This window comes from Macaca thibetana, chromosome 3, assembly GCF_024542745.1.
Source record: "Macaca thibetana thibetana isolate TM-01 chromosome 3, ASM2454274v1, whole genome shotgun sequence".
Lineage (NCBI taxonomy): Eukaryota > Metazoa > Chordata > Mammalia > Primates > Cercopithecidae > Macaca > Macaca thibetana.
The window spans coordinates 68,167,793-68,193,438 of NC_065580.1; the positions used below are offsets into that span (position 1 = coordinate 68,167,793).

The window sequence follows — 25,646 nt, forward strand, 5'->3', positions numbered from 1 at the left end:
TAAAACAAAATTACTCTTCCAGCAAACATGCTTCCCCCTCTTCCCCCTTGGTTGGGGACACTGTCTTCATCTAGCAGCCAAGGCTTGAAGCTTGAGAATATTTTTCTGTAGTCACTCATTAGATTGGGAAAACTGCTAACTTTCATTCCTAAATATATCTCCAATCTACCCCTGCCCTGCACTTCTCTTACCACTCCTATATCCTGCCAAGGAATGCAGGCATTACCCTGAAAGTACTTCTTGATTAATGGTGCCTCGCATTGTGCTGGTTTGTGGAGCAGCTGATGTGCATAAGGTACCCATGTTGTCTGCTCCAATGGAATGTTCAGTCTAGCATGGAAAGTGCACATTAAACAAATAAATATTGGGTAAATGTCCATTTCTGATCTTTCTGCTCATGGCTCCCCAGTTTCATTTTCAAAAATCGGGGTTTTAAAATTTCTGAATATTCTAGAGAGAGGACAACTTGTGTTATTTAAAAGTAATCAAAGTAAGTACTTTTTGTGTAAGTGTGTCACTTTTCCCTGATTCTGAGATATAAAGATGGCAAAAAAGACTACTAAATGACATGTCAAGTATGGCAGTTTAATTTTAATAAAATCAAGCTAGAATGGCTTTAGGGATCATCTCCATCAATTGTTGTTTAAACGGGGTTAAGTTGAAGATTTTAGGCCCTCACACTAGACTTAATGAATCTGAATATCCGGAGTGGGGCCTGGGCTATGCATTTTAAACAAGTATTCCATGGATTTTTTGTGCCCATTAACATTATGAAATTATTGAACCAATATTAACTCATGAATAATCCCGGGATTTATAACATTGAGGCCAGAGGATGAGGAAGGTTTTATGGCTGGCTCACTGTCTGTTCTCTCCTTTTTCCATTAGTAACTCCTGTGAATATTCTCTGTGAAGCTTCCCTGGTGACTAAATGTGTCCCTAGTGCCCAGTTCACAATCAGAGTAACATGCAAGAAGCACTCACTGTATGCCAGACATACAGTGTTAAAGTCAGCCTTTCACATGTTGTCATATTTAATCCTTAACACAACCTTAAGCTGGAGACACTGTTATCTTTCATTTTGTAGATAAGATGAAACACTCGAACTTTAACTTTACATTTTACGACATTACATGGCAGAGTGCTGGGGATTCATTCCAGGGCTTTCAAATTACAAAGCTCAAATGTGAAACTACTTCTCTGAAAATTGACTATTATTCCCTCTCTGTGCCACCATGAAAATTTTCACATTCTTTTATTACAGAATAATGTCATTTAGATTGTTGGTTCACATATCTGTTCTCCTTTCTTGGATTCCCCCAGCAACAGGATCAGTGTCTTCTTTATCCAAGTATTTGATAGCCCTAAGGTGCTGCAGGGTCTATGGGTTTAGAAGATACTCAATAAACTGTCCAACTGGTCATTCATTCATTCAATCTCGGTTGATTAGAGTGGGTTAAAATGTAAATATTAAGTAAAAGTAAAATTTGGGTATATACATAATCAACAAAATTAAAAGATAAACGTTATATGAAAACGTGTGCAACGTCATTGATCATCAGAGAAATGCAAATCAAAACTACAATGAGATGTCCTCTCACCCCAGCTAAAATGACTTATATCCAAAAGACAGGGAATACAAAACGCTGGTGAGGATGTGGAGAAAAGGGATCCCTTGTACGCTGTTGGTGGGAATGTAAATTAGTACATTCACTAAAAAGAATGGTTTGGATGTTCCTCAAAAAACTAAAAATTAGAGACATATTCATATCTTCAGCAGTTAATATGTACACGTAATTAACTGATGTTCAGACCCCATTTTTTAGTAAGAAATTAATGGTAAAGACTTTTTTTTTTTTTTTTTTTTTTTTGAGAGAGGATCTCACTCTGTCACTCAGGAGGGAGTGCAGTGGCATGATCATGGCTCATTGCAGCCTTGACTTCCCAGGACTCAGGTGATCCTTCCACCTGAGCCTCGTGAGTAGCTGGGACTACAGGGGCACCACTATGCCTGGCTAATTTTTTGATTTTTTTGTAGACAAAGGGTTTCACCATATTGCCCAGACTGGTCTCGGACACCTGAGCTCAAGTGATCCGCCAACTTCGGCCTCCCAAAATGCTAGGATTACAGGCGTAAACCACTGTATGTGGCCTAATGGTAAAGACTCTAATTGGCAATTACAAAAAACTATAAAGACACTTTCTGAGAACCCAAAGACATCAAAAGTGTGTAACATTTCAAAAGTGAAGCAAATACTTTTCAACACTTTTATCTCACATAAACTGCAAATAATGATATAATTTGAAAGCTCTTAGTTATCTTTCTTCATAGGAAGAAATAAAAATGAGTATTTTGATTCCCTTATCATTATGCACTTTTACTTATTTTATAATATACTAATTCTGTTCATAGGTATGAATATTAAAAACTAATTTATACATCAGGCAATAAGGCACAGTAGTATTATCATCTCATTCTTTTGGGCACATATAGTTAAGCAACCAATTTCTTGTTAGAAACATATAATGGAAACAAAACCCTGTAAAACCGACACAAGTCTATTTTAATCTTAGAATTTGAGTTCTTTAAAATAACAATAAAAAATCCTTCATATGTATATTAAGCCATTTAATTGAAATAGTGGGGTAATTTTCTGATATTCACATTATTATTGAAGAATATAAGTAGGGTTTCCATAATGCATACTAATAGAAGTTAATTAAATGATCAGGGTCTGGTTATCTGAATTGGCATTCAAGCGTTTATTGAAGTGTAGCTCATATTCTTCCCGAGGATATTAAGAGCAGCAGTAGAAGCCTGCTTAAGGACTTACCCTGGGCTTTGTCTTGCTAAGACATATTCTAGAGTATCTTCAGCCTACTGACTCCTTGTTGCAGAGACATTATATATCAGCAGCTTAACTAATTGGACTAACATTCTTGAGGTCACCCAGGGATACTGGTCAGAATTCAAACCATTTTATGTCCTTGTCACAAAGCTGATCATCATAACTGCATTATGGAACGTGTCAGCCAACAGACTATATGCCAAACACAACTTAATTCAACAAATATTTATGGAGTTGCTGATTATTTTCTTATATCATTTATTGTATTTAATATTTGTGTGCTCATTCAGTTTGCAAAATGCTGAAACCCAGAGGCTAAACAAACTACTCAAAGTCTCAGTTAGCGAGTGGAAAATCTGAGATTTGAACACAGATCCTCAAATGTGAAACCTGGGATTCTTTCTGCTATGTGTGAGTAGGTTGCTTTGAAAAAATCCTCAGGTTACTCTTATGACTTCAAGAGACAACCCCACAACACTTTACCTGACTAAAGCAACAAAGAATTAATTGATTGAGAAGACTCAGGGGTAGAAAACGTCTCCAGGCCCTGGCCAAGATGGGAAAGGAAATTGGGAGCTGAGATGACTCATTGTTTACAGTCTATTTCCAAATATCTCATCTCTGCTCTTATGTTAGCTTCATAATTTGCTGCCTTACAAATGGGCTTTCTACACCCATTTGTAAGTAGTAACTATTCCAGCTTGTGTGTGTGTGTGTGTGTGTGTGTGTGTGTGTGTGTGTGTGTGGTGTAATAGGGCAAGAAAGGGGAGAAAAAGAGATTGGGTTGGGGAGAAGAGGGTGACAGGATCACACATCTGTATCTCACTCAGGGAGCTATGGAAAGAGATGCTCAGAAAAATTCGTGGGCAGCTCTATCAGAAGGAGATCAGAGGAGGGGCATTAATATTAATAGATATAATCTGCATTATTTACGCAAAGCCTTTCTTGTATGGCACTGTTAAACACTGATAGTTAAATCCCTGGTTCTTCCACTTGATTAGGAGCCATTTTATGAATTTTAATTGGTTTCTTTAGTTCAATATAGTTATATATACACATATATGTACATATATGCACATGTATTTATATACACTAATATCTCCATCTCTCCATATTTCAAATATGCAAATGTATGTAATTTTATTTACACAGGCATTTTATTTCCATTAATCAACTAGGAGTCTTCTTCATCAAAGAGGTATTTTGATGCTTCTAGAAACACATAGTGGGCAAACATTGCCTTATTGTCATTTGTAAAGTAATTACTTATGTTTATGCAACCATCACTTGGTTAGTATTAGCAGGAAGAACAAGGTCATGTGAGAAAAAAGAAACAGTGCTTCTGTGAGTAGAACTTGCTTAGCTGTGGTTTTCCAGCTCCTCTGATATGGTACAGTCCTCTGTGTAAATATCTTTAGCAGCAGGCATGGGTGAGTGGTCTTCCTAAGAATTATCGCACAAATAAGCATTGGTGTACAAGAGGATTCTTGGGGGAAACATTATACTTATTTCAATGTTATGTGAGATCCCTAAATATTTTTTCAGTTACAGAAACACTGGCACTTTCAAAAAAAGGCCAAACGTGCAAATGTCAAACTGATAATTACCTTCCCTCTATGTGGTAAAAGGAATATAGAAACTGTGGAAATCATCTCATTCAAAGATAATATTGAGTACCTTCATAAAAATCATCCTGGTTAAAAAATATTCAAACTTTATCTCTTACAGTCCATCATTCAGCTCCCTCACCCCAATAAGTCAACCCAATAGGCATGTGGCTAAAGTGCCAGACTTATAAATACTTTAAGTTTTTGCATGTCGTTTGTGCTTTGTGAGACTGTAGAAAGTAACAGTAATATGTGGATTTTGGGGAAAATTCTATACCCAAAATAAGGCCATAGAATTGTAGTCCTGATTTCAAGGGGAGAATGAGAAAGATGGGGACTACATCTAGCTTCCACACTCCTATTGATTAGTGCTGTGACTTTGGGCACATCTCTACTTGCTTCATTTTCCTCATTGAGACACTGGGCTGGAATAGACAGTATTAAAAGTTCCCTTAGTGTGATGTCTTCATACATAATATCTTAGAGGTATGATAGTTATATTTCTTTAAAAACAGTACATTTTGAAAAGAGATGCTGATCATTGTAGAAGGTGAGCGATGGGTAAATAGGTTTGTTATGCTACTGTCTTCACTTTTGTGAATAAAAATGTTTAGATAATTTAGATAAACACGGAAAGAGAAACATAGCTGCAGAGAATTGTTACAATAATACAGGAATGGTAAAAGAGTAGATTGAACTTTCTTGCCTCTTCCATCCTAAAAAACATGATATGTTAGTTTATTCTAAGAAGTTACTGCAACATAAAACGTGATATGAACAGTAGAATGTAGTGGGAAATGGGAACAGAGAAGTCGGAAAAATTTCCAAGGCCCCTTGGGTCATTTTGGTTGAAATGCTTTATCATTTTGTTATACGTGTCATATAAGACGTATTCATAGTCAAGTTTAATGAATACACATTTAATGAATACACATTACAAGTTTCATGAATATACATTAATGAATATACATTACAGAGATAAATGGTTCATGAATTCACCATCATTTTGGATCATGCATTATTGCTCTTTAAAGTCATTAGTTTGGAAAATTGAGATTTGATTATAATTTGTAATTTGCTAGCATGCCCTAACTGGGCAAAAAAGGAAGTGACCTGGATAAGGGCCAAATTTCAGAGCAAAATTTATAAATACAATGTGGTTGATCCATAAAGTATATAGAACACAGGAGACAATCTTCAATTAACTGTAAAAGTTTGACCATGGAAATAGCAGTGTATTAACCCAAGGCTTGAGCTGTAACATTAGAGCTCACACATATTCTCAACTCACTTTCTGCACAGCTAGGTTTCTTCTAGAGATGAGTGCAATTATTTATCTAAGCAAATGTTTATTAAGAAGACACCATGCTGTTCCTGAGCTGTGCACATCATCACTCAAGACCTTTAAAGTCCAAGATTATTATACACTGCCATTCAAAACTGGATAGAGCCCTTTTCCCCTGGGGCCACAATTGGACATTGAATCTCACATGAAAAGGCAGAACCAACCTCACTGGAAACCAGAATAAAGAGATGATCTTCCTTTTACTAAAAACTTTAGAATCCTAAAAGTGACCTTGATATTTTTAAATACACTCCTCACATTCACTGCCAATGGCTAAGCTTTGGGAAATACTGTCTATACTTGTTTCCTCACCAGACTCTGGCTCCTCAACCTACCATATCCTGCTTCTGCCTCTACTGCATTGCATAGGTCACCCTCTCCAAGTCACCAATGATCTTCTTGTTATTAAACTTACTTTTACATTTCTTTCTCACTTGACTTTGACACAGAAATTGATGTTGAGTATTCTCCTCTTTAGGGAATGTTCTTTTCTTTCTCTGCTTTTCTTTTTCTGCTTCTGGGCAATTTAAATTATGTTATCTTACATTTCTTTGTAGGTTGCTCTTTTTTTTTTTTCATAGGCATTTCTCAGGATTTAGAATGAGGCTTTCTTCTCTGCTTATTCTATATATTTGTGTTGGTGACAGATAGAACCATTCCTGAAGTCTCAGACATTATCCAGAAATTGATTTCCAAATCTTCATGTTCTTGTCAGATCTACCTATGAGCTTTGAGGAAATATATCAAACTCTGCTTTGGGTGGTATAACGGTGATTCTCAGACACCTCAAATTCGGCATGTTCAAAACGAACCTCATCTCACTCCCTGTGAAACCCAAACTGTTGCTTCTCCAGTATTCTTGATCTTAGAGAATGGCACCTTCACCTGCCTGGTACTTCATCCTAGACTCTTTCCTCTTCTTCACACTCTTTATTTTCAGACAAATACCAAGATATTGGACACATCTCTTGATTCTTTCGAGCTCTTTTGGTTCATTAAAGGACACTATAGAAGTCTGTCTTTGTACAGATTTCTATTATCTCTTTCCTGGATTGTTGTAATAACCTCTTCCCTTAAGGTGTATCTATACAGTCTCATTACCTGGTTCTCATCCGATCTGTTTCCCACAATTCAAAGTGGTCCTTCAATAATGCATATCTAACCATAGTATGTCTCTGAGAAAAATAAAACTGCTTTCCATTTCTATTAAGATAATGTCATGATGCTTCTTTACTCCACTTTAAATGTCTGCATAATCTGACCCCATACCTTGCTATCCAGCCTCATCTCTCATGACTTCCCTTTGTACTTGAGGTCCTGCTTTGTAGAAATTCTTTCAGTTCTCCCAACACGGTATGGATCTTCTTGCCTTCAGATTTTAGAATATCCCTCTGTTAGACTACATACATATATAGATATGTACATACAGTCTCCTCTGCCAGGAACACTCCCCTCCTACTCCTTGACTTTCAATTGGCTTACTTCTATTTAACTTTCAGAAATCTCTGTATCTTTGTTCTCTTAGAGGCATCCCCTGATCCTCTAAATTAGGTGAAGTTAGGAAACCATTGTAACTTGGACCTCCAGGATGACAACAATTATTATAATTTTTTAACTTCTTTATATGTCTGGGGTGAAGGGAGAAAGATCCTGCATACTCTCTAAGGTAGAAATTATGCTTATTTTGCTTATGACTGTACCCCTGCTGATGCTTGGCAAAGTGCTTGACACCATTTTTCAGTTCATCCTTGCTGAATAACTAAATGCAGAGAGAAAATAAAATGTAATATTTGTCAGGTACTCCCAGTACCAATTGAGAGAAATAGTGGGCAAGCTATTTCAATATAATACCAAAGGACACCTTGGCACCTAAATTTTAATTGCAAATAGAGTAGATGCTATACCAGTGAATTTGGGGAGGGCTATAGAGAGCCCTTTATGTGCTTGTGTCTTCCATAGTCCCTAGGATATGACTGTGCATATAACGGGCAATCAATAAATAATTCTTGGATTAATGTTTGAATGACTTTTATTTGATTAAGGGAAGAAATTAAGCTCAATAAGCACTGCTGATTTTTCTTCTCTTTACTAAATGCAGATATAAGATTAAGGGGAGATATCAGAGATTTCAGGCTAAGAATAATGTTTGGGGTAATTCCTCCTTTATTTTAATTTATCAAACTGCTTTTATTCTGTTTTCTCTCCTAGGAGTTGCTCACTTATATCAGAAAATACTGTTAGTACCTAGCTATTTCAACAGAGAATAAGATTTAATATAATTTATATGACCTATACCTCATCTGAAGATATCAATATGGAGATACCCAACCAGGAAGGAGCAATTTTTGTTTGATAATTCCAACAAAAATTGTTTGATTTCCATTTCAATAATGAAAATATTGATAATGGCCTGTTTATGGGATTGCATAACACTTTTGAAAAAAGTAAAATTAACCTTATGGAGTAATTTTTACAGATATTTTAAATGATTCCTTTTTGTGATGAAGCACTAAAGATATAAATGAAAAAAAGGCCATGGCAATTGTTTACAAGTTGCTGGCAGGAAGATGAGTGTGCACACAAACATGGCAGCAGAGTTGCTAGAACGTGGTTGAATGAGGACAGAAGAAAGTTCCTTGAATTTGCCAGTCTTCACAGAGGACATAATTTGATTGAGGAGCAGAATTTTGCTAAGAGAAGTGAGGAAGGGTTACAAAGGCAAAAAGCATGGAAAAATTAGGGAAATGTTAGAGAACAAAGTGTGAGAAAAGAGAATGAGAAAGGAGAAAGAGACATGAGAAAACCATAAGGTGAGTCTGGGTAGCAAAGTAAGCATGGATCAGAGAATCAAGACTTTGCAGATTATTTATTATATAATTTTGCTTTTTATCCTGAAGGAGAAATGGAATCCATTGAAGAATTTTGATCAGGGAAATAACATTTATTGAGTGCTGACTATACTCAAATTACTGTGAATTTAACTGTTAACCAAATAGTGAACTCTGTGAATAAGTGTTTATGCACACTTCCTTAAAGACGTTCCTTCCCATTGAGTTTAAAGGCCTTATTACTAGGAGTTTACATACATATGTGAAAGATGAATCTGAGAATATTACTTAAAAGATGATAATATTACTTAAAAATATTATGAATTTTATTACATAGAAAATTACTATTAATTTACTTAATCGTAAAATATAGATCCTGTTATCACTCTCATTGTGCAGATGAGGAAACTGGGGTACAGAAAGGTAAAGAAACAAATTACACTTCTACAAAGTTGTAGAACCGGTTTCAATTCAGCAATTTGACACCAGAATGGCTCTCTTGATTAAACCTTATGCTATAGTGTCTTTATGTTTGAGAGAAACATGATATAACTGAGAAGAGAGAGTAGGAAGAAGAAATTGGAGGGAGGAAAATGCCTAAGCAGGGCACAGAAACAAGATCAGACAATGGGAATACCCTGGAAAATAAATGAGGATTGAATTGATTGGCTGTCAATCATACAAAGAAATAAAGGAATCTAGGATAATTTTTGAATTTCTGACTTAGCAGCTGTTAGGAGAGTGGTTCATTTTATAGCAACAAGGAGGGGGTGGGAGGGGTAGGTTGAAGGAATAGTGGCAGCAGGGAATGATGCATTCATCTAGTGCATGTGGAGATGCAGATGCCTGTGGAGTTCCAGTGGGACTTCTTGAGAAGGCCCTGCATGAGGCCTGGAGGCCAGGTGGAATTTCGTGTAGTAGTGAAGAAAACACGTAGAATTAAATCCAGACCCCCTAATTATGCCCACAAGTCCCTACATAGTGTATCTCTGGCCACTCTCACCAACCTCACTCCCCTCTTGCTTCCAGTACTCTGGTCTCTCTGGTATTCTTTCTGTCCTTCAACACACCAAGCTTGCTCCTCCCCCAGTGCCTTTGCACTTTTTCTGTCATATGGAATGTTCTGACCATTACCATCCCACCTCTTTTCATTCAGATCTCAGTTTGAGAAGGCTTCACTGATCACCAAATGTAAAGCAGACCCATTAGTCACTGTCAATATTATGACTTTTTTTAGAGCACATGAAATCATCTGAAATCATTTTCTCTATTTGTTTGTTTTTTTTTTCCTCTTCCAGAGTATATGCTCACTGGAAACACTGGCCTTGTCTTTTTTACCATTGTATCTTCAGGGTGTAGGCAGCAATGCAGACAACATAGTTGTACAATACATATTTGTTAAATGAATTAGTGAAGATATAAATATGTATTTGAAGTCATTATCTCTTAGATGAGAGTTGAGGTCATGGCATTAATTAGAATGCATTAGAGAAGCATGCAACTAGAGTGATCAGGGAAAGAGAAGAATGGCTTGACATCACTATTATTCTCTTCATATCTTCTTTAAGGATAAACGGTAATCTTTTCAACTGAAAATATAGGTGAACTAATTCTATAAATATTCACATTCAGTTAAAAATGGTTTCTTTTTCATTTGAAATTTATAGCTACTTATGCTTAAATAAAATATATTTGTCTACATTATATGGAAAATCTCTTTTAAGTTTCTGTCTATATGGAAACATACTAGCAAAAGCATTTTAATAAATCCAAAGTACAACCATTGTTAGAAATTAACAACAAAACAAATAACTAAAATAAAATGTATTGAACTTGGTCTTTCAAATAAATAAGAAAACACAGAGAACAGTAATAAGAACTAGTTTTTTTATATAGTAACTCAACATGAGGCCATCCAATATAAAATTTTTCTCAGATACTATAAACTGCCCATACCAATTAAAATTCTAAACTAATGAGAAAAAGTGAGTAGACAGGCATAATTTACTTAAAGTTACTTACTGGTAGAGGAACAAGTGTTGGCATAATCAATGTGGTGAAGTTAATGATCACAGACCCTAAATGGGAGAATACAGTTAACTTGCTTTTACTGTTACTGCTGTTACAGTTATACCAGTATACTGTTATACTTCCTTTTACCATCGGCAAAACACCTTTATGTGTTTAGGTCTCAGAATCTTTACCTGTGGAATAAGAGGAGTCAAACAGATATTTGAAAAGTACTTCTTGGGTTCTCTCTGTATGCTGTTAAAATCTGTACACTGTGTTTACTACATACATCCTGTCCACAATCAGGAAATTTAAGTAACTGACCACAAGGGGGAGAACTTTAATTCTGCATTAAATTATTTAATACAATATGAAATGATTTGAAAGTACTTGGCTATGTGAGGTTGGTGATAGGCTGCTTCATTTCCACTTCCTTGTGGAAATTGGGACATTCAACTGCTAGTGATAGGTTTAACTTAATTGAAATGTGATTTTGTGTTTGTAGAGTTATGATATAGTCACCGGATGTCAAATTATATTTGTATTAAGCAATGATGCTCCATGAAGGTATCCAGATGCCTTTTTTATTAAAGTGATGATAGTAGAATGTCACAATTCACCGTGGAAGAGTTTTTCCTTTCAAATAATGTTGTTTAAGTTATTCTGCAAGAAATCTATTACCTTTTTGAATGTCAACTCGGAAACAAGGATAGGATCATCAACAGGGCAGTCTGTTGTGAAGTATTCATATAAAAAGAAAAGAATTAGAATAGTGCTAGCCACACCACTTGAATGTAATATGATCATTGGCTTTATATGAGTATATGTTATATGTTTGTTGTTACATGAATATTAAATATTATATGTTCACACTGTTAAATATTCATTTTTCTGTTTGGGTTAACTTAAGTACTTTTATTTTATTTAAAATTTTATTTTAAGGCAATTATAGCTTTCTTTATTTTTAAAAAATTTTATTTGATTTTATTTTAAGTTCCGGATACATGTGCACGATGTGCAGATTTGTTACATAGGTAAATGTATGCCACGGTGGTTTGCTGCACCTGTCTTCCCATCCCTTAGGTATCAAGCCCCACGTGCATTAGCTATTTACCCTGATGCTCTCCTTCCCCTCATACCCCTGACAGGCTGCAGTGTGTGTTTCTCTCCCTGCGTCTATGTGTTCTCAGTATTCAGCTCCCACTTATAAGTGAGAACATGAAGTATTTGGTTTTCTGCTCCTGCATTAGTTTGCTAAGGATAATGGCCCTCTGTTCCATCCATGTCCTTGCAAAGGACATGATCTTGTTCCTTTTTATGTATAGTATATATTCATAGTATTCTATGGTGTGTGTGTGTGTGTGTGTATATATATTTGATAAAATCCAGAAATTTTATCAATTTTTATCAATTTAAAAAATATATATACACACACACATATATATACACACACATATACATATATATACACACACATGCACATATATATAACATTTTCTTTATCCAGTCTATGATTGATGGGCATTTGAGTTGATTCCATGTCTTTGCTATTGTAAACAGGGATGTGATGAACATAAGCATGCATGTATCTTCATTCTATTATTATTTTCATTAAGAATTAACTTATGAGTCATACTAAGGCTTAAAAGTTCACATTTTTAGAATTCATTAAGCTAAATTTGCAAGGTATGAAGATAAGATTTCTGGATTTTATCAAATATACCCAAACATACACAGCTAAATGAGTCCAATTTAAAGACATTATATTAGTAACCTATATAAGTATCTCAATAACTCATTTGTTACTGAAAACAATTTGTGCTTCCCCTTAGAAGCATTGTCACTCTCTTTTTAATATGTTTAGTGACAGCAGACCTGTCTTTGAGAGTGAGTATAGATTAAAAAAAAATTCTATATGGAGATCAAATCTTAAAGTTACTAATTAAGTTGGAGTGTAATGATAATTTGGAGATCAAAAATTAGGTATAATTAAAATATTCAATCTCCCTTTGATTTATAAACCTCCTTTATTCAACTGCCATTGAGTCACAAAATGTTTTCAGCAATGGTAGTGTTACCTGGACAAATATAAATCTTCCAGAAGTGACTCCTATACGGGGTAAGTTTATTTGAATAAATTCATTCTGATGTATTCACAAAAATGAACAAATAAATAAGTAACTGAAATTATTTCTAGTCACAATGTGTTTATTTTCCAGTTATGTTCATAGTTGAGCCTTCATGAATTCTTTAAAATTACAATATACTAAGTAAATCAGCAATTTTATCGTTGACAGATACTCTATAACTTCTTTCAAAAATGATTAAGATTGTTAATAATTCTCTTTTTGGCTTAGTGAATTAGGTTTCTATCGGTATTTCTCACACCAAAAAGTATTATAGACCCATAAAAAGATCTATGCCAGGCAGTGTGGTGAATATACATCTTATTGCTACTTGTACATCCAGTGACTAGCACAGTGATTGGCCGACTAGCACATTTTTACCAGTAGCTGTCCAATAAATTTTGGTACATAAATTAATGAATAATAAATGATACAAAGAGCTTATATACATATGTATTATTTTCCCCATTACATATGTATTATTTTTCCACAGTGCTGCATAATCATTCACCCAAACCTTAGTGGTTAAATAAACAATAATCACTAATGTTCACGAAACTCCAATTTGGGCAGGACTCAGTGGAAACAGCTCATCTCTTCTCCACACAATGTCAGCTGAGCTGGCTTCCCAGGTTTACCGGAGGCCTGGGATCTGGGGCCACATGTCTAGTGGATGATAGGGGCTGTTGGCTGCGACCTCAGCTCGGGATGTTGTCTGAAATTGCTGGATTTCTCACAGCATAGTGTTTGAATTCCAGGAGCTAGCATTCAAGTGAGCAAGGCAAAGTGCACAACATTTTTATGACCTAGCCTTCGAGATCACACGGAATCATTTCTTTTGTATTTTAGTGGTTGAGGCAGTCACAGAGGAGGTTTGCCTGCGTTCAAGGGGAGAGAGTTAGAAGCCACTACACAATGGGAGGAATATTAAGCTCATGTTGTAAGAAAGGCGTGTGGGATTGGATATATTGCAGTAACCATTTCTGGAAAATACAATATGCCATAATTTCTTATTTATAAACATACAATTTTTTATCCAAAACCCAAACTTCTATTCACTAGCTAACTTTAGAAAATACTATTCCCAAACAAAATTCACCCTGCTAAAGAAATTCTGTCTGATCCAATAAACATTTATTATCCATTATTCTCTTATATATGCTAGTCTTCTCTCCCAAACCACTTTCACATTCATTCTAATACTGAACCAAGGAGTATATCTTTGTTAAACGTTTTCTCTATTCCTTTTTTGGCTGGGAAAATATTTACTTACGTTTCCAGTCAGTTTGTCACTGATCATTTACTACTGATGGGCCCCTGTGTCTTTTTCGCAGTTTAAAGAATAGACAGCCTATTGTTGATTAATATTAGGTGTTTTTTTCTAAATTGATATAAATTTTGAAAGTTATATACTCTTTCTTAGCTAGAAGAATTCTCATTTTGTCTAAAACATTTTTTTTCTATTACTAACTTGAAAGAAACTTCAAGTTCAGTTAAAAGTGAAAAACACCATTCTAATTAATGATGTATTACAAAATTTGGAAAATAGAATGGTCTTTCCTAAAATTTGATTCTGTTATGTAACAATGATGCATCTCATTTTTGTTTATTATATACATTTTGTTTGTTACATATAATTTGGTCAGTATTTTCATATGCAGAACAAAATTTTCTGCACACAAAAAATTTGAAGTGCACAGTGAGATTGGTTTGGCCCCCAAACAAGTTAAAAATTAAATAAATAAAAAAATTAAAACGATGACATAAGTATTTTCTCCATTAACTCCAAAGTCTGTTTCATAAGATATTAAGGTAATTTGGGACATATATCATTGCAGTATTCAAAATATTGATGTCAATTAATTGTTTAAACAAGCTAAAAACTTTTAAACAATGCGAAAAGTATTCATCTGGATAAAAGAAGGGATCAACTTGAAATTGGTCATATAGAAATCATATATAATTAGTTACTTTCTAGAAAGTGAATTGAGAAAATAACCAGATTGTTTATTTTACATAAAATCATTTAGAAGTAAGTTTTAATAGTGGGCAGATAATGTTTTCTGTGTACCCTGCCATATCCCTTAGCGCCTGGCAAATGTTTGTAACATAGAGGGATGTTCAATAAATGATGTTGCATGGAGTAGCACAATGCCATTTGAAAATGTATTTTCTTCTCATTCCAAATAGCTATTGTTTTCTGTAGCTTTATAATGGTCTCAATGCTCTTGATTGTATAGGCCAGAATATATGGGCTTTGGAAATATTTTTTATAATTAGATTTTGTTTTCTGAATGCAGGAATTTTACAGTGATTATTCCTTCACTTGTGCTCTCAAAGCCCTTCCTATATACTGCTACTATAATGATATATTATATTACATTACATACCATATCGTAACTACTTCTACATGTACTTTCCTCTAACCTTAGGTTGCAAGCAACTCAAGGGTGGGATTTTTCTTCTCTATTTTATACCCTCAGAACACTGTACTTCTGGTGTGTAGTCATGACTATTCATTAACTGTTGAGGGATTGGATGACAATCTGAATTCCATTTGTCTTTTTTCATCCATTTTATTTTTTTTGAAAAGTGTCAATTCATGAAAATGATGTTAATATTTGAGAACTTATGATAAACTTATTAAACCCATCTATCTAGTAAAATAATGTATTGAACTCTAATATCACAACAAATAGATACATTTTAAAGTTTAGCTCAACATACTCTGTGAAGATTAATATATTACCTCCATGTATATTGCAATGTTCTGTTTCTTTTCTTTTAAAAGGGACAAGTAACTTTAAGAATGTTTTCTTCTTTATTTAAGTAGCACAAATTCCTTAAGAGACATGAGCACATTATCCCTCTCAATCCTAGAAACGTGAAGGAGCAGGCCATACCACCTCAGAATCCAGAATGATGTGTATGGGTCTATTATACATGTTTATAAATGTTGCTGGGTCCATGAATTCTTCAGATTTGCACAAGTACTTTATGATTTGTTCTGGGAGGAGCAGGTCAGGTGCAACTTGGTGTAAGTTATCACCTGGTCCTTTAGTGCCTACTTTCATAGTCTTGCAAAGATAGACTGACAGTTTATGAGTTTGTGTGAGAAAATCTGTGATGACCTCTTTTAGGGACTGTGATTGTGTCACATCATCGAGATACATAACTGGCACTTTTATCACTGAAACATGCCATTGCATAAAAAGCCTCATTGGAATGTTATGAGAAATGACTATAATTTTCATTTGTTGAATAAAAAATTCTGTTTCATCTTTGTCATGGCCAGTATAATCTAAAAGCACTTGGTAGAGAGTGTCGCTGGAGGACTCGAGGATATGCAGAATGGAAGTGGGATAGATGAGCAGCAATCCTGTCACTGTTTCTCCCAGGTGATGTTTCAAAACTGACTGAAACACTTGTTCATAGTAGTCAGCAACATCTTTTCTTTCTACCTTTGTTTGTATCTTGGCCACTAGAAACATCCTATGAAGAAGGAATTTCTTTAGGTGTAGTCGTTGTTTCTCCTCTTGAAAGTGCAGGTAATTGCTACGTGGGACTTGGAGCAAAAGATGAGGCCCCAGTGGCAAAGGCCTTTTGCTGCCCTTCTGGTTACGGACTGAAAAGGACATGATGAGTCTTATTTATTTTACCAGATGATTCTAGTTTTTAGCTTTTCATGATATTTACGCTGTCTGGGTGCCTCTGTAGTGATGAACTCTTGTTTTCATTTCTTCTGACAAGAAAAAAAAAAAAGAGTAAATCACAGTTTGTCAAATGTTACTAAATAGCAAAATCCCAATCTTTTACCAGTTTTATCAGGAAACAATATCTTTGAAATGAAAGATAATGTTAAAACAATACTCAAACTATAGAGTTTTTTTTTTTTTAAAGTTTACAATGAAAGAGCTAAATCATATCCTAGGAAAAAACTTTGTAAATGTCATGTAATGGTGATTACAGATTGTCCTTTATAAGACAAATTTTAAAAAATGGTATTTTTATGGTAATTCTTCCAATTTCTTTTATAAATCTAACTGGTCTATAACTCTTTTTAAAAAATCCAAGGCTTTCTAAGTCCTAATTAGCTATGTAACCTTTAGTCAGGACCCTAATAGTTAATAATGTTCCTTGATTAATTACAGTAAACATTTCAAGGGAAAAGTTTTGGTTCTTTGTTTTTCCTCCTATCGACAAATCTCAGAAATGATTCTTTTTTTCCCCCCTTTATTATTATTTTTTTCTTGTTGTTGTTGTTAAGGGCTACATGAAAGTATTCTGCTACTTTAACTTACTCTGCTTACAAATCTCCTCAAATTTTTTTCCAGGTCAACTTACCATTTTTCTTTGTTTCCTGTGCTTCTGTCACGTACCTGTCCTCCAGGCCCTGCTTGTCCTCCATCAGGCTCCCAACTGCCAGTTCTCTGGTGTTCTCAGCTGTCCTGTGTTCTGCCTTCCCTCAGGCATATGTGAGTCAGAATGTCAGCACCATTAAAGGACCAGAGCGCCAAGTTTCTTAATTTAATACGGGTATCTTGACAAACACTTCAAAGTCACTGCAGAGGAAGTGTGAATGGCTTATTCCTGAATGGTTTATTTTTAGTCAGGTGCATTTGTAAGTCAGACAGATGGTGAGAATCTGGACATCTTTTTCCTTTCTTTTTGATAAATAAAAAGTATGGTTGTAGAACTCCTCTGTTCTACTTAGACACTAACTAAAGACTTTAAGAACACATATCTGAACCTATGTAATGGTGAATATGTGATGAGAAACTTCTATAGTAAGATTTGGTTTACTTAACTTAATGTGAATTTAATTTAAGAGCTGCACCTCTTAACATTGTGTCTTAAAAGATGCACCTCTTAAAATTGTGTCTTAAGAGATGCATCTCTTAAAATTGCATCCACATGAGTTCTAAACAATAATTTTAAAACAAGTTTAGAAAACACGTTTATTCAATTTTTAACAAACCTAAGAGTAATTTTTCCCTGAGGTCTATATTATCCAAACTAATGATCCGATTTTAATGAAAATACAATGATAAATTATCTAAGTAAATGAAGGTAGAGAGGTGAGTTAATAATTATTTAATGGTGTAATACATAAAAATGGACTATTCTTCCTCATTGTGATTCACTTTGTCACTCCCTGAAGCAATACAATGTTTCCCAAGATGTAAACCATGGTGCCAAACCATGTCATTGCCCAGTCTAGTTATTATCTCACTCTCATTGTTCTTACAGCTTTGCTGGAAGAATGTGTCCATGTTGACCAGAGCCTTCATTATGGCCTTCTCTCCTCTCCTGGTTTCTATGATATTGCACTTTCTTGGATTTCTTTCTAAATCTCTATATGTGGCCTCACCCCGTAATACCTTCCCACACCCAACTTTGGAAAATACTGAGGCTCTGCGCTCATGATGTGGATGGATGTCCTGCTCTACTTCTTTGCCCAGTTAGCTCAGTACCATCTATATGTCTCTTTTGTGAGGGCAGGTAAGTGGTCCTTAAAGTCACTCTTGCCACTAGATTGCACGATTGAAATTGGAAAGTGATCATGGGACTTTCCTGCGGAGCTTAGCTGTGGACTAAAAATCTTTTACAATCTGAGGCTCAAGGTAGACACAACTAGTTGATTGGGGTTGAGAAAGAAGAAGAAACCGAGATCCCATTCTAGATGATTTTTGCACAGAAAATTCTCAAATTATTATCTCCAGTCACTTATTCACAACTCTTCTCTCCTTGGATGTAACTCTGTGTTTTCAAATTTAAAACGAAAACATTTAAACAATTATTTTCCTCATTGAACATGTTTTCCTTTATGAATACCCCACTTGTGTCTAAATTAACACTTTTTTTCCTCTCAGTTCCCGGGCCAAAATCCTTGGTATTATTTTTTCATGTTTCCTCTAAGTTGTATACTCCAACTGTATTCTGTTACTAAGTCTTTTTACTCACTTTAATATGCCTTAAGGGTTCTTGATTTACACTACCTCTTTCACAGTCCTACTTCTTTATTTGGATTATAATAAGGGTCTCTATCCATAGTATTTCTAGATTTCTCCACCCCAAAAATTCAGCTAAGAGTGTGAAACCGTAAGCCCTTTGACAAATCTACTTTATAAGGTTAAAAAGATTCTGATTTTACAAAGTCCTCCCTGCTTATTTCCCCTCCATAGAATCCTGGGAGGCAAAGCCTCTGCCTTTACCACGTCCAGAGGGACTTCCGGTATTTATTTCCAATTCCCATTGATGGATTAAGCCAGAGAGAACATGGGGACATGCAACAGTGTGATTTGTTACCTAACACAGCTACTGATGAAAGTCAGTAGGAGAATTTATGAGACACTGCCACCCAGGAGCCCCTTTTCAGTGCATAAACTCAAACTAGTCTTTTATACACTGGTAAGATTCTTCCTCTTCATGAAACTGTTTTCCTTACTGACAGACCAATTTCTTCCCAAACATGGTCAAGAACTACCCCTCAAGATAAGGCTAACCCCAGGATGTACTGTTCCACCTCAACTTTCTGTTGACTTCATTTACATATTTTTATTATAATTATGTTCTCAAAATATAAAGAATTGCCACAGCAAATGAGAGTGATGTACTATAGAGTTTTGAACAAGATTGTTAACTCACCTGGTCAGATTCCCACTATCTTCTTGGATTCCCTGAATCTCAGAATAAATTCTGAATCTCAGAATAAATAATAAAAACTATTTCATAGTTCTGCTTGCTTTATCTTCTGGCTTTGCTCACTCTCCTCCAGATCTAGTTATTGTGCACTGCTTTCTCCAAATCTCTTTTTTAAGATTTCTATTTCCATGGGTATCACAACCTTGATGACTTCCCCCTTCTTCTAAATCATAGCTCCCCACTCTGATCAATACTTCCAACACAATATCTCTCTGATAATCACATGTGTCTTTCCACTTTTTGCTCCTATCAAAAGAAGCTTAGTGGTAACTTTTTCTTACCATGTGTGCTTTTTGTTTTCCTTTTATTTCATATATCTAGATTCCTCCAATATAAACCTAATAGAATAATGATATTTCTTTCTTCTATTATTCTCCCCCAACTCTATAGAAAATCAACTAAGCTATCCTTTCTTCAAAAGAGTGATAATATCTTAACAAAGCCTAGTTGTTGTTATCTTGAAAAACAGGAACTATCATTTCTGTAAGTCAAAAAAGGCAAGTAGAGACAATTTGTGTGGTTCAAACTAATACATTCAGAAGCAACAGTTTGTAATCTCCATGGATAGTTTGACATCTGTATTCAATTTTCCCAAAGTAATTTTCCATTTTCAATGCTTTTTTTTTTTTTTCTGTTGGGTTGCTTCCTCAAACTTTGAGCTTCATTGTCACATGGCTATCTGAAAAGTTTAAAGGCAACTTATTTCCTTATCATTCATCAGTCACACTCTGAACTGTCAAGGGTAAGTTCTGACTAGATAGAAATAGAAGCAATATGCAATTCAAACAGTTTTTGGGTCATTGTCATGTGTAATTAGAATTGTAGACTCTCTGCTCAATGGACATTCAGCATTTAAGTGCCCAGGTGCCACAATCCTTATGTGCCATCTATTAAGGGCAAGTTATTTACCCTTAGATGATGACTGAAGAGAACTCTTCTATCTGTCTATGTATCTGGATAAAGAAGCATTTGTATTATTCTACCCAGAATGATCCGTTTAGAATAGCTATCCAAATTCAAGTTCAAACAACCGATAAGTCACAGAACCTTAATAGAAGCTTAGGATGCCAAGTCTTCTTTCAATTATTCTACTTATCTACCTTTTTAATTCAACTTATCTCACATTAATACATAGCATGTACTTGTAACTCGTGTCAAACAGTACACCTTACTATTACTGATATACTTTATGCCCTGGTTTCATTTTTCAGAACCAAATGCTTCTGAATAAACAAACTTAATCGTGTCCTTTTGTTTTTGTAAGCCAGATAGAAAGGATTAAAACAACTAAATACCATTTATGATTCACCATGTGCCATGCACTAGATACTTTTACATACAGTAACTAGGCTACTTTTAACAGTAACCCTATATGATAGACAGAAACTTTTCTACAATTTATAGAGGAGTAAACTAAAATGTAGAGTAGTTACGTATTTTGCACACCATTAAAATCTTCTCTCAGCAGCCTCCATATTCTGTCTACCTGGGTAAAGAGGAGGTAAATTATCTCCTATTTCTATCCATGACCATAGTGTAATTCTTCCCCTTGTCTATGAGATGAGATGATATCCAAACCAAAAGATAGCTTATGGTTTGGATAAAGTAAATTTAAAGAAAAACTTCTACATTATAGCTAGGTTTCAGCAGCATTTATCTACCATTATTATCTACTCATTTGTCTCAGATTTATTGATGCCTTTGGTGTACCAGGCAATATCATTAGGCACTATAAGAAATGTAAGTCTGAAAAATACCTGCTCCTTAATTTCAGGAGCTTAGAGTCAGGTACAGGTGACGAAATGTACATGAATCTGAGATGTTCTTGAGACAGAACAGGGAAAAACAATAAATACGATGCAAGTGATATTTAGTGCTTTAGAAACACCGATTTAGAAAGGGTAAATTTGGAGTTTTCTTAGAAACCTTAGTGAAAGAGTTCTCATTTGAGCATGGCCTTCAGAGAAACAGGATTGAGGGACAGCTTCATGAATTGCTCTCACATTCATTCCTTTTAAATGTGAGGTTGTGCATTTACTAAAGTTGATTTCCATCTGGAATACCAGACTTTAAACTCTCACCTGTGCTTGGGTCCTAGCAAAACAAAACACTCTAAATCATTTCCTTTCACTTTATGTCTTATATCAAAATGATCAGCCAAAGAGAACTAATCATCTAAATAAATGGCTTACAGCTTGGGTAGAGCCTTTCACTAAGATCACATATAATAAGCTATTGAGTAGACAAAAAATATACTTGATTTAGCAAAGCAAATCTGAGTGAGCTTAGTTATCAAATCACTAGGTATTTGAATATTTATTGAAAAAGATACTCCCCCTCCAAGAAAAAAACAAAAACAAAAACAAAAACAAAAACCCAAACTAGATTACTTTCTCTTTCATTGACTCTCTTCAATAGTATTATGGAACAGTGTTTGGTAATTACTTATCAAGGAGAGCGCAGGCTAGGAACATTTAGTTATTTGATTACAACATTTAACATAGTTTTCATCTATCTGCTATTTGTAGACAAATGTGTCAGACTCTATGGAAATATTCTTGTGAATCAGATATTCTATCTGCACATGAAAAATTTAATTCTGTTAGTGGATCTTAAGATCCCCACGACTATGTTAGTACAGGGCTGGATGGGCGTATACAAGTGTGCAAAGATATAAACAATGAAAGCACAAAATGCAACATTTAAACCTGGCTGGAAGAATAAGCATTTAAGCTAGTATTAAAAAATAGATATGACGTGTGTGTGTGTGTGTGTGTGTGTGTGTGTGTTTAAAGCACAAAGAGCAGAGGGCATATGTTAAAGGTAGGAAGTGTGGCACATCATTAAGAAAATGGAAACAGGCCGGGCGCGGTGGCTCAACCCTGTAATTACAGCACTTTGGGAGGCCGAGGCGGGTGGATCACGAGGTCAGGAGATCGAGACCATCCTGGCTAACATGGTGAAACCCCGTCTCTACTAAAAATACAAAAAACTAGCCGGGCGTGGTGGTGGGCGCCTGTAGTCCCAGCTACTCGGAGGCTGAGGCAGGAGAATGGCGTAAACCCGGGAGGCGGAGCTTGCAGTGAGCCGAGATCGCGCCCCTGCACTCCAGCCTGGGTGACACAGCGAGACTCCGTCTCAAAAAAAAAAAAAAAAAGAAAAAGAAAATGGAAACAATGTGTTCTGGCTAAAGCACTAGCCCTCAAACCACAGAATCTGCAAATTTTGTTAAACTGAAGATTCCTGGTCTCTAGGCCTAAAATGTCTAATTAGTAGGCTTAAAGTGAGACCCCAAAATTTGCATTTTTGACCAGTAATCTCCCAGTCTCTCTACATACCTCACTTTAAGAAAGAAGAGGCTAACTCACAGTGATTCAAACCATGACTGTCTATTAGAATAATCTAGTGGAGATTTTTTAATTTAATTTTATGTTCATAGGTGTTTGGGGAACAGGTGGTGTTTGGTTACATGAGTAAGTTCTTTAGTGGTGATTTGCACGATTTTGGTGCACCCACCCAGCACTCAAAAAGCCAGTTCCCAGTCTTACTTAATTAGTCTGGAATGGAACCCTGGTGTGTATGTTTGTTAAAACATCTCCAGGTGATTCTAAATGTAGCCAGGAGTGGAACTCCTAGAGGGTGAGTCGTGGGGAGGAGAGGGGAAAAAAAAAAGTAAGTTGGAATCAGTTTGTGGAGGAATGCGATGCCACGCTCAGAAGTTTGAATTTTACTCTGTGGATAGTAGAGAATCACGAGAATTTCTTGAGTGCCCATAATCATAACTGTGTTAAGGAAGTTACCGTGAAGTGCAGAGGAATTGGAGACGGGAAATACTAGAGGCACCCAGAGCCCTTTTAGGAACTCTGCAGTTGGCAAGTGAGCCCTCTTATCTTCTGCCGGCTTAACAGTAAATTGTTTCAACTTTGCTGAAAACCAATTTGCAAATGTAAATCATAAGCTTAAAAATCTACTCTTTGACTAAGTAAGGCCTCTTCTAGATCCCATGGTAAGTAAATAAAATTATGAGTTTCAAGTTGAGGCTAAGTGAAGAAAAAAATTTAAAAAAGAAATAAAATTACTGACAAACATTTGAAATATAAAGATAGTTTTTATAGAAAAAAACTTAAAAAAAATGAATATATGTATTAATGAACAACTACTATGATGCCCTTGAAATTAATTTTGAAGAATATTTCAAGGGAAGAAAAAATAGTTATTCACTGAAACGAATAGCATAATATAAAAAATTATAGATATTTAAAAATAAAATTGGGATCTGATATGGTTTGGCTGTGTGGCCCCACCCAAATCTTATCTCGAATTGTAATCTCCATGTGTTGAGGGAGGGATCTGATGGGAGGTGATTGGATCATGAGGCAGTTTCCCTCCTGCTGCTATCGTGATAGCGCGGGAGTTCTCAGGAAATCTGATGGCTTTAAAAATGGCGGTATGTGCTGTGCTCTCTCCCTCCTGCCTCATATGAAGAAGCTCCTTGTTCCCCTTCACCTTCTGCCATGACTGTAAATTTCCTGAGGCCTCCTCAATCATGCGGAACTGTGAGTCAATTAAACCTCTTTTGTTTATAAATTGCCCAGTCTCAGGTATTACCTTTATAACAGTACGAAAGTGAGCTAATAATATCTTTGTTCAGGCACAACTTTTTTTTTTTTAACTCAGTAAAAGAAACTAGGTCCCAGAAGCTACAGTGGTCTAAGCAGCAGCAAGTTTATGCATTCATTTTTGTTTGTTTTTGTTAAAATATGTTAAAATTGTCACACTGCTGGCACACTTCATTTGCATGAAATTCTATACTACACTTACTAATTGTAGTAAAGTTGCCCTCTATCTCCGGGACAAGACCAAAAAAAAAAAAAAAAAAAAGCAACAAAACCACTCTGGAATGTAATTTTCTCTGAGATCTAACCAAACTCTGTTTAGTGGGTTGGGAGAAGACTATAAACGAAAATAACATTTTGACATTTGTCCTTCAACTTTAAGAAAATGGTTTGCCTATATAATTTTTGGTAATTTTTTAGAAGATAATATTTTCTACCCTCATATGGTCCTCAGATTTAAACCATAATAAGCAGGGGAAAAAAGGAAAATAATGCAACTGAGTGCTAAGGCAGAACATTGTGACAGAAGAAATTAATGAAAGTGGAGTATATACTGAATATTAAGGACAGAATTTCATAGGGCCAACAAGATAACGATCTATATTTTTCACATATGCAGGCAAAGTGGATTTTGCAATTGCCAATTACATTAAATGCACTAAATAAAGCTCCTAACATTGATATGATAAGGCACCACCTTAAGTTTTCCAGGCTGCAACTGTGCATAATTTTAAAATGGTTTTCTGAAAACCATTTTAAGTTTAAATTGGATTCCCAACCTTATTTTTAAAAAGCACAGAAACAAGAAAAGAGAGAAATCTAGCCATGTTTTAATTGGTAGAATTTGGGACTGATATTTGTTTTGTATTTTCCAAATTTTTCAAGTGTGTCTATGTTATTATGTTCAGAAAAAAATAACATTAAAAAATAAGGCTATCCCTTTGGTTTGGTGAATGATGATACATGTGTTGCTTTGTTTGTAAGTCTAGGATTGTCTAGCCTAAAAGCCTGCTATTGAGTAAAACTTGTAAAATGATGGATCATGAACCAAATTGAACAAAGAGAAACTTCACTCAGAGAAATCTTGACCTACTAACAGTCAAGATAGGAAAATACAAGGGTGTAAGATAGGGCAGTTACTAAGACACAGTCCAGGAATTTTATCCCAGACACCTTGCATACTACCGAGTAAAAGGTGAGTCTTTAATGAATTTGCTCCAGTTGGATAGAGTCTGAACTAAGGCAGTTGCTAAGACTGAAAATGTGCGAGCCGTCACCAAGGTAGACAAAACTTGATCCACTGGATATGGGAGGTTAGGAATGCAAGGATTTAGAGATGACACTTCAGGTTTGAATATCAGTCACTGGGAGGACTAACATTTTTTCTTTAAATAAAGATGGAAGATACAGGAGGATGCCCAGATTTGGGAAGAAAAATAGTTTGTATACATTATCTTGAAGTGGAATGGCCATGGAAATATCCAGGTATAAATGTAACTATGAATCTGAAGATCGGAGGAAGTCTGGACTTATGATGCAAATTTGATAGTTGTCTGCATT

General features: G+C 35.3%; 2 protein-coding genes across 5 annotated transcripts in view; one reads left to right on the plus strand and one right to left on the minus strand.

Moving 5' to 3' along the window:
* ZNF804B (zinc finger protein 804B) overlaps positions 1–25,646 on the plus strand; it is a 599,143-nt gene that overhangs the window by 19,638 nt on the left and 553,859 nt on the right. The gene's annotated exons all lie outside the window — the stretch shown is intronic.
* On the minus strand, positions 15,564–17,224 carry TEX47 (testis expressed 47). 4 transcript variants are annotated; one of them, XM_050785330.1, is made up of 2 exons: positions 17,110–17,224; positions 15,564–16,507 (listed from the first exon to the last, which is right to left on the minus strand). In XM_050785330.1, exon 2 carries the CDS (start codon positions 16,401–16,403, stop codon positions 15,642–15,644), a length of 762 nt encoding a protein of 253 aa, XP_050641287.1. In that variant the 5' UTR covers positions 16,404–16,507; positions 17,110–17,224; the 3' UTR covers positions 15,564–15,641. The 4 variants fall into 4 exon arrangements, with proteins under 4 accessions (XP_050641287.1, XP_050641289.1, XP_050641288.1 ...); XM_050785332.1 differs by having other exon boundaries at positions 17,145–17,219; XM_050785331.1 differs by having other exon boundaries at positions 15,564–16,504; positions 17,110–17,213.

Coding starts and splice junctions, on each gene's coding strand:
- TEX47 (XM_050785330.1), bottom strand. CDS start 16,403: ATGTCCTTTTCAGTCCGTAACCAGAAGGGCAGCAAAAGGCCTTTGCCA.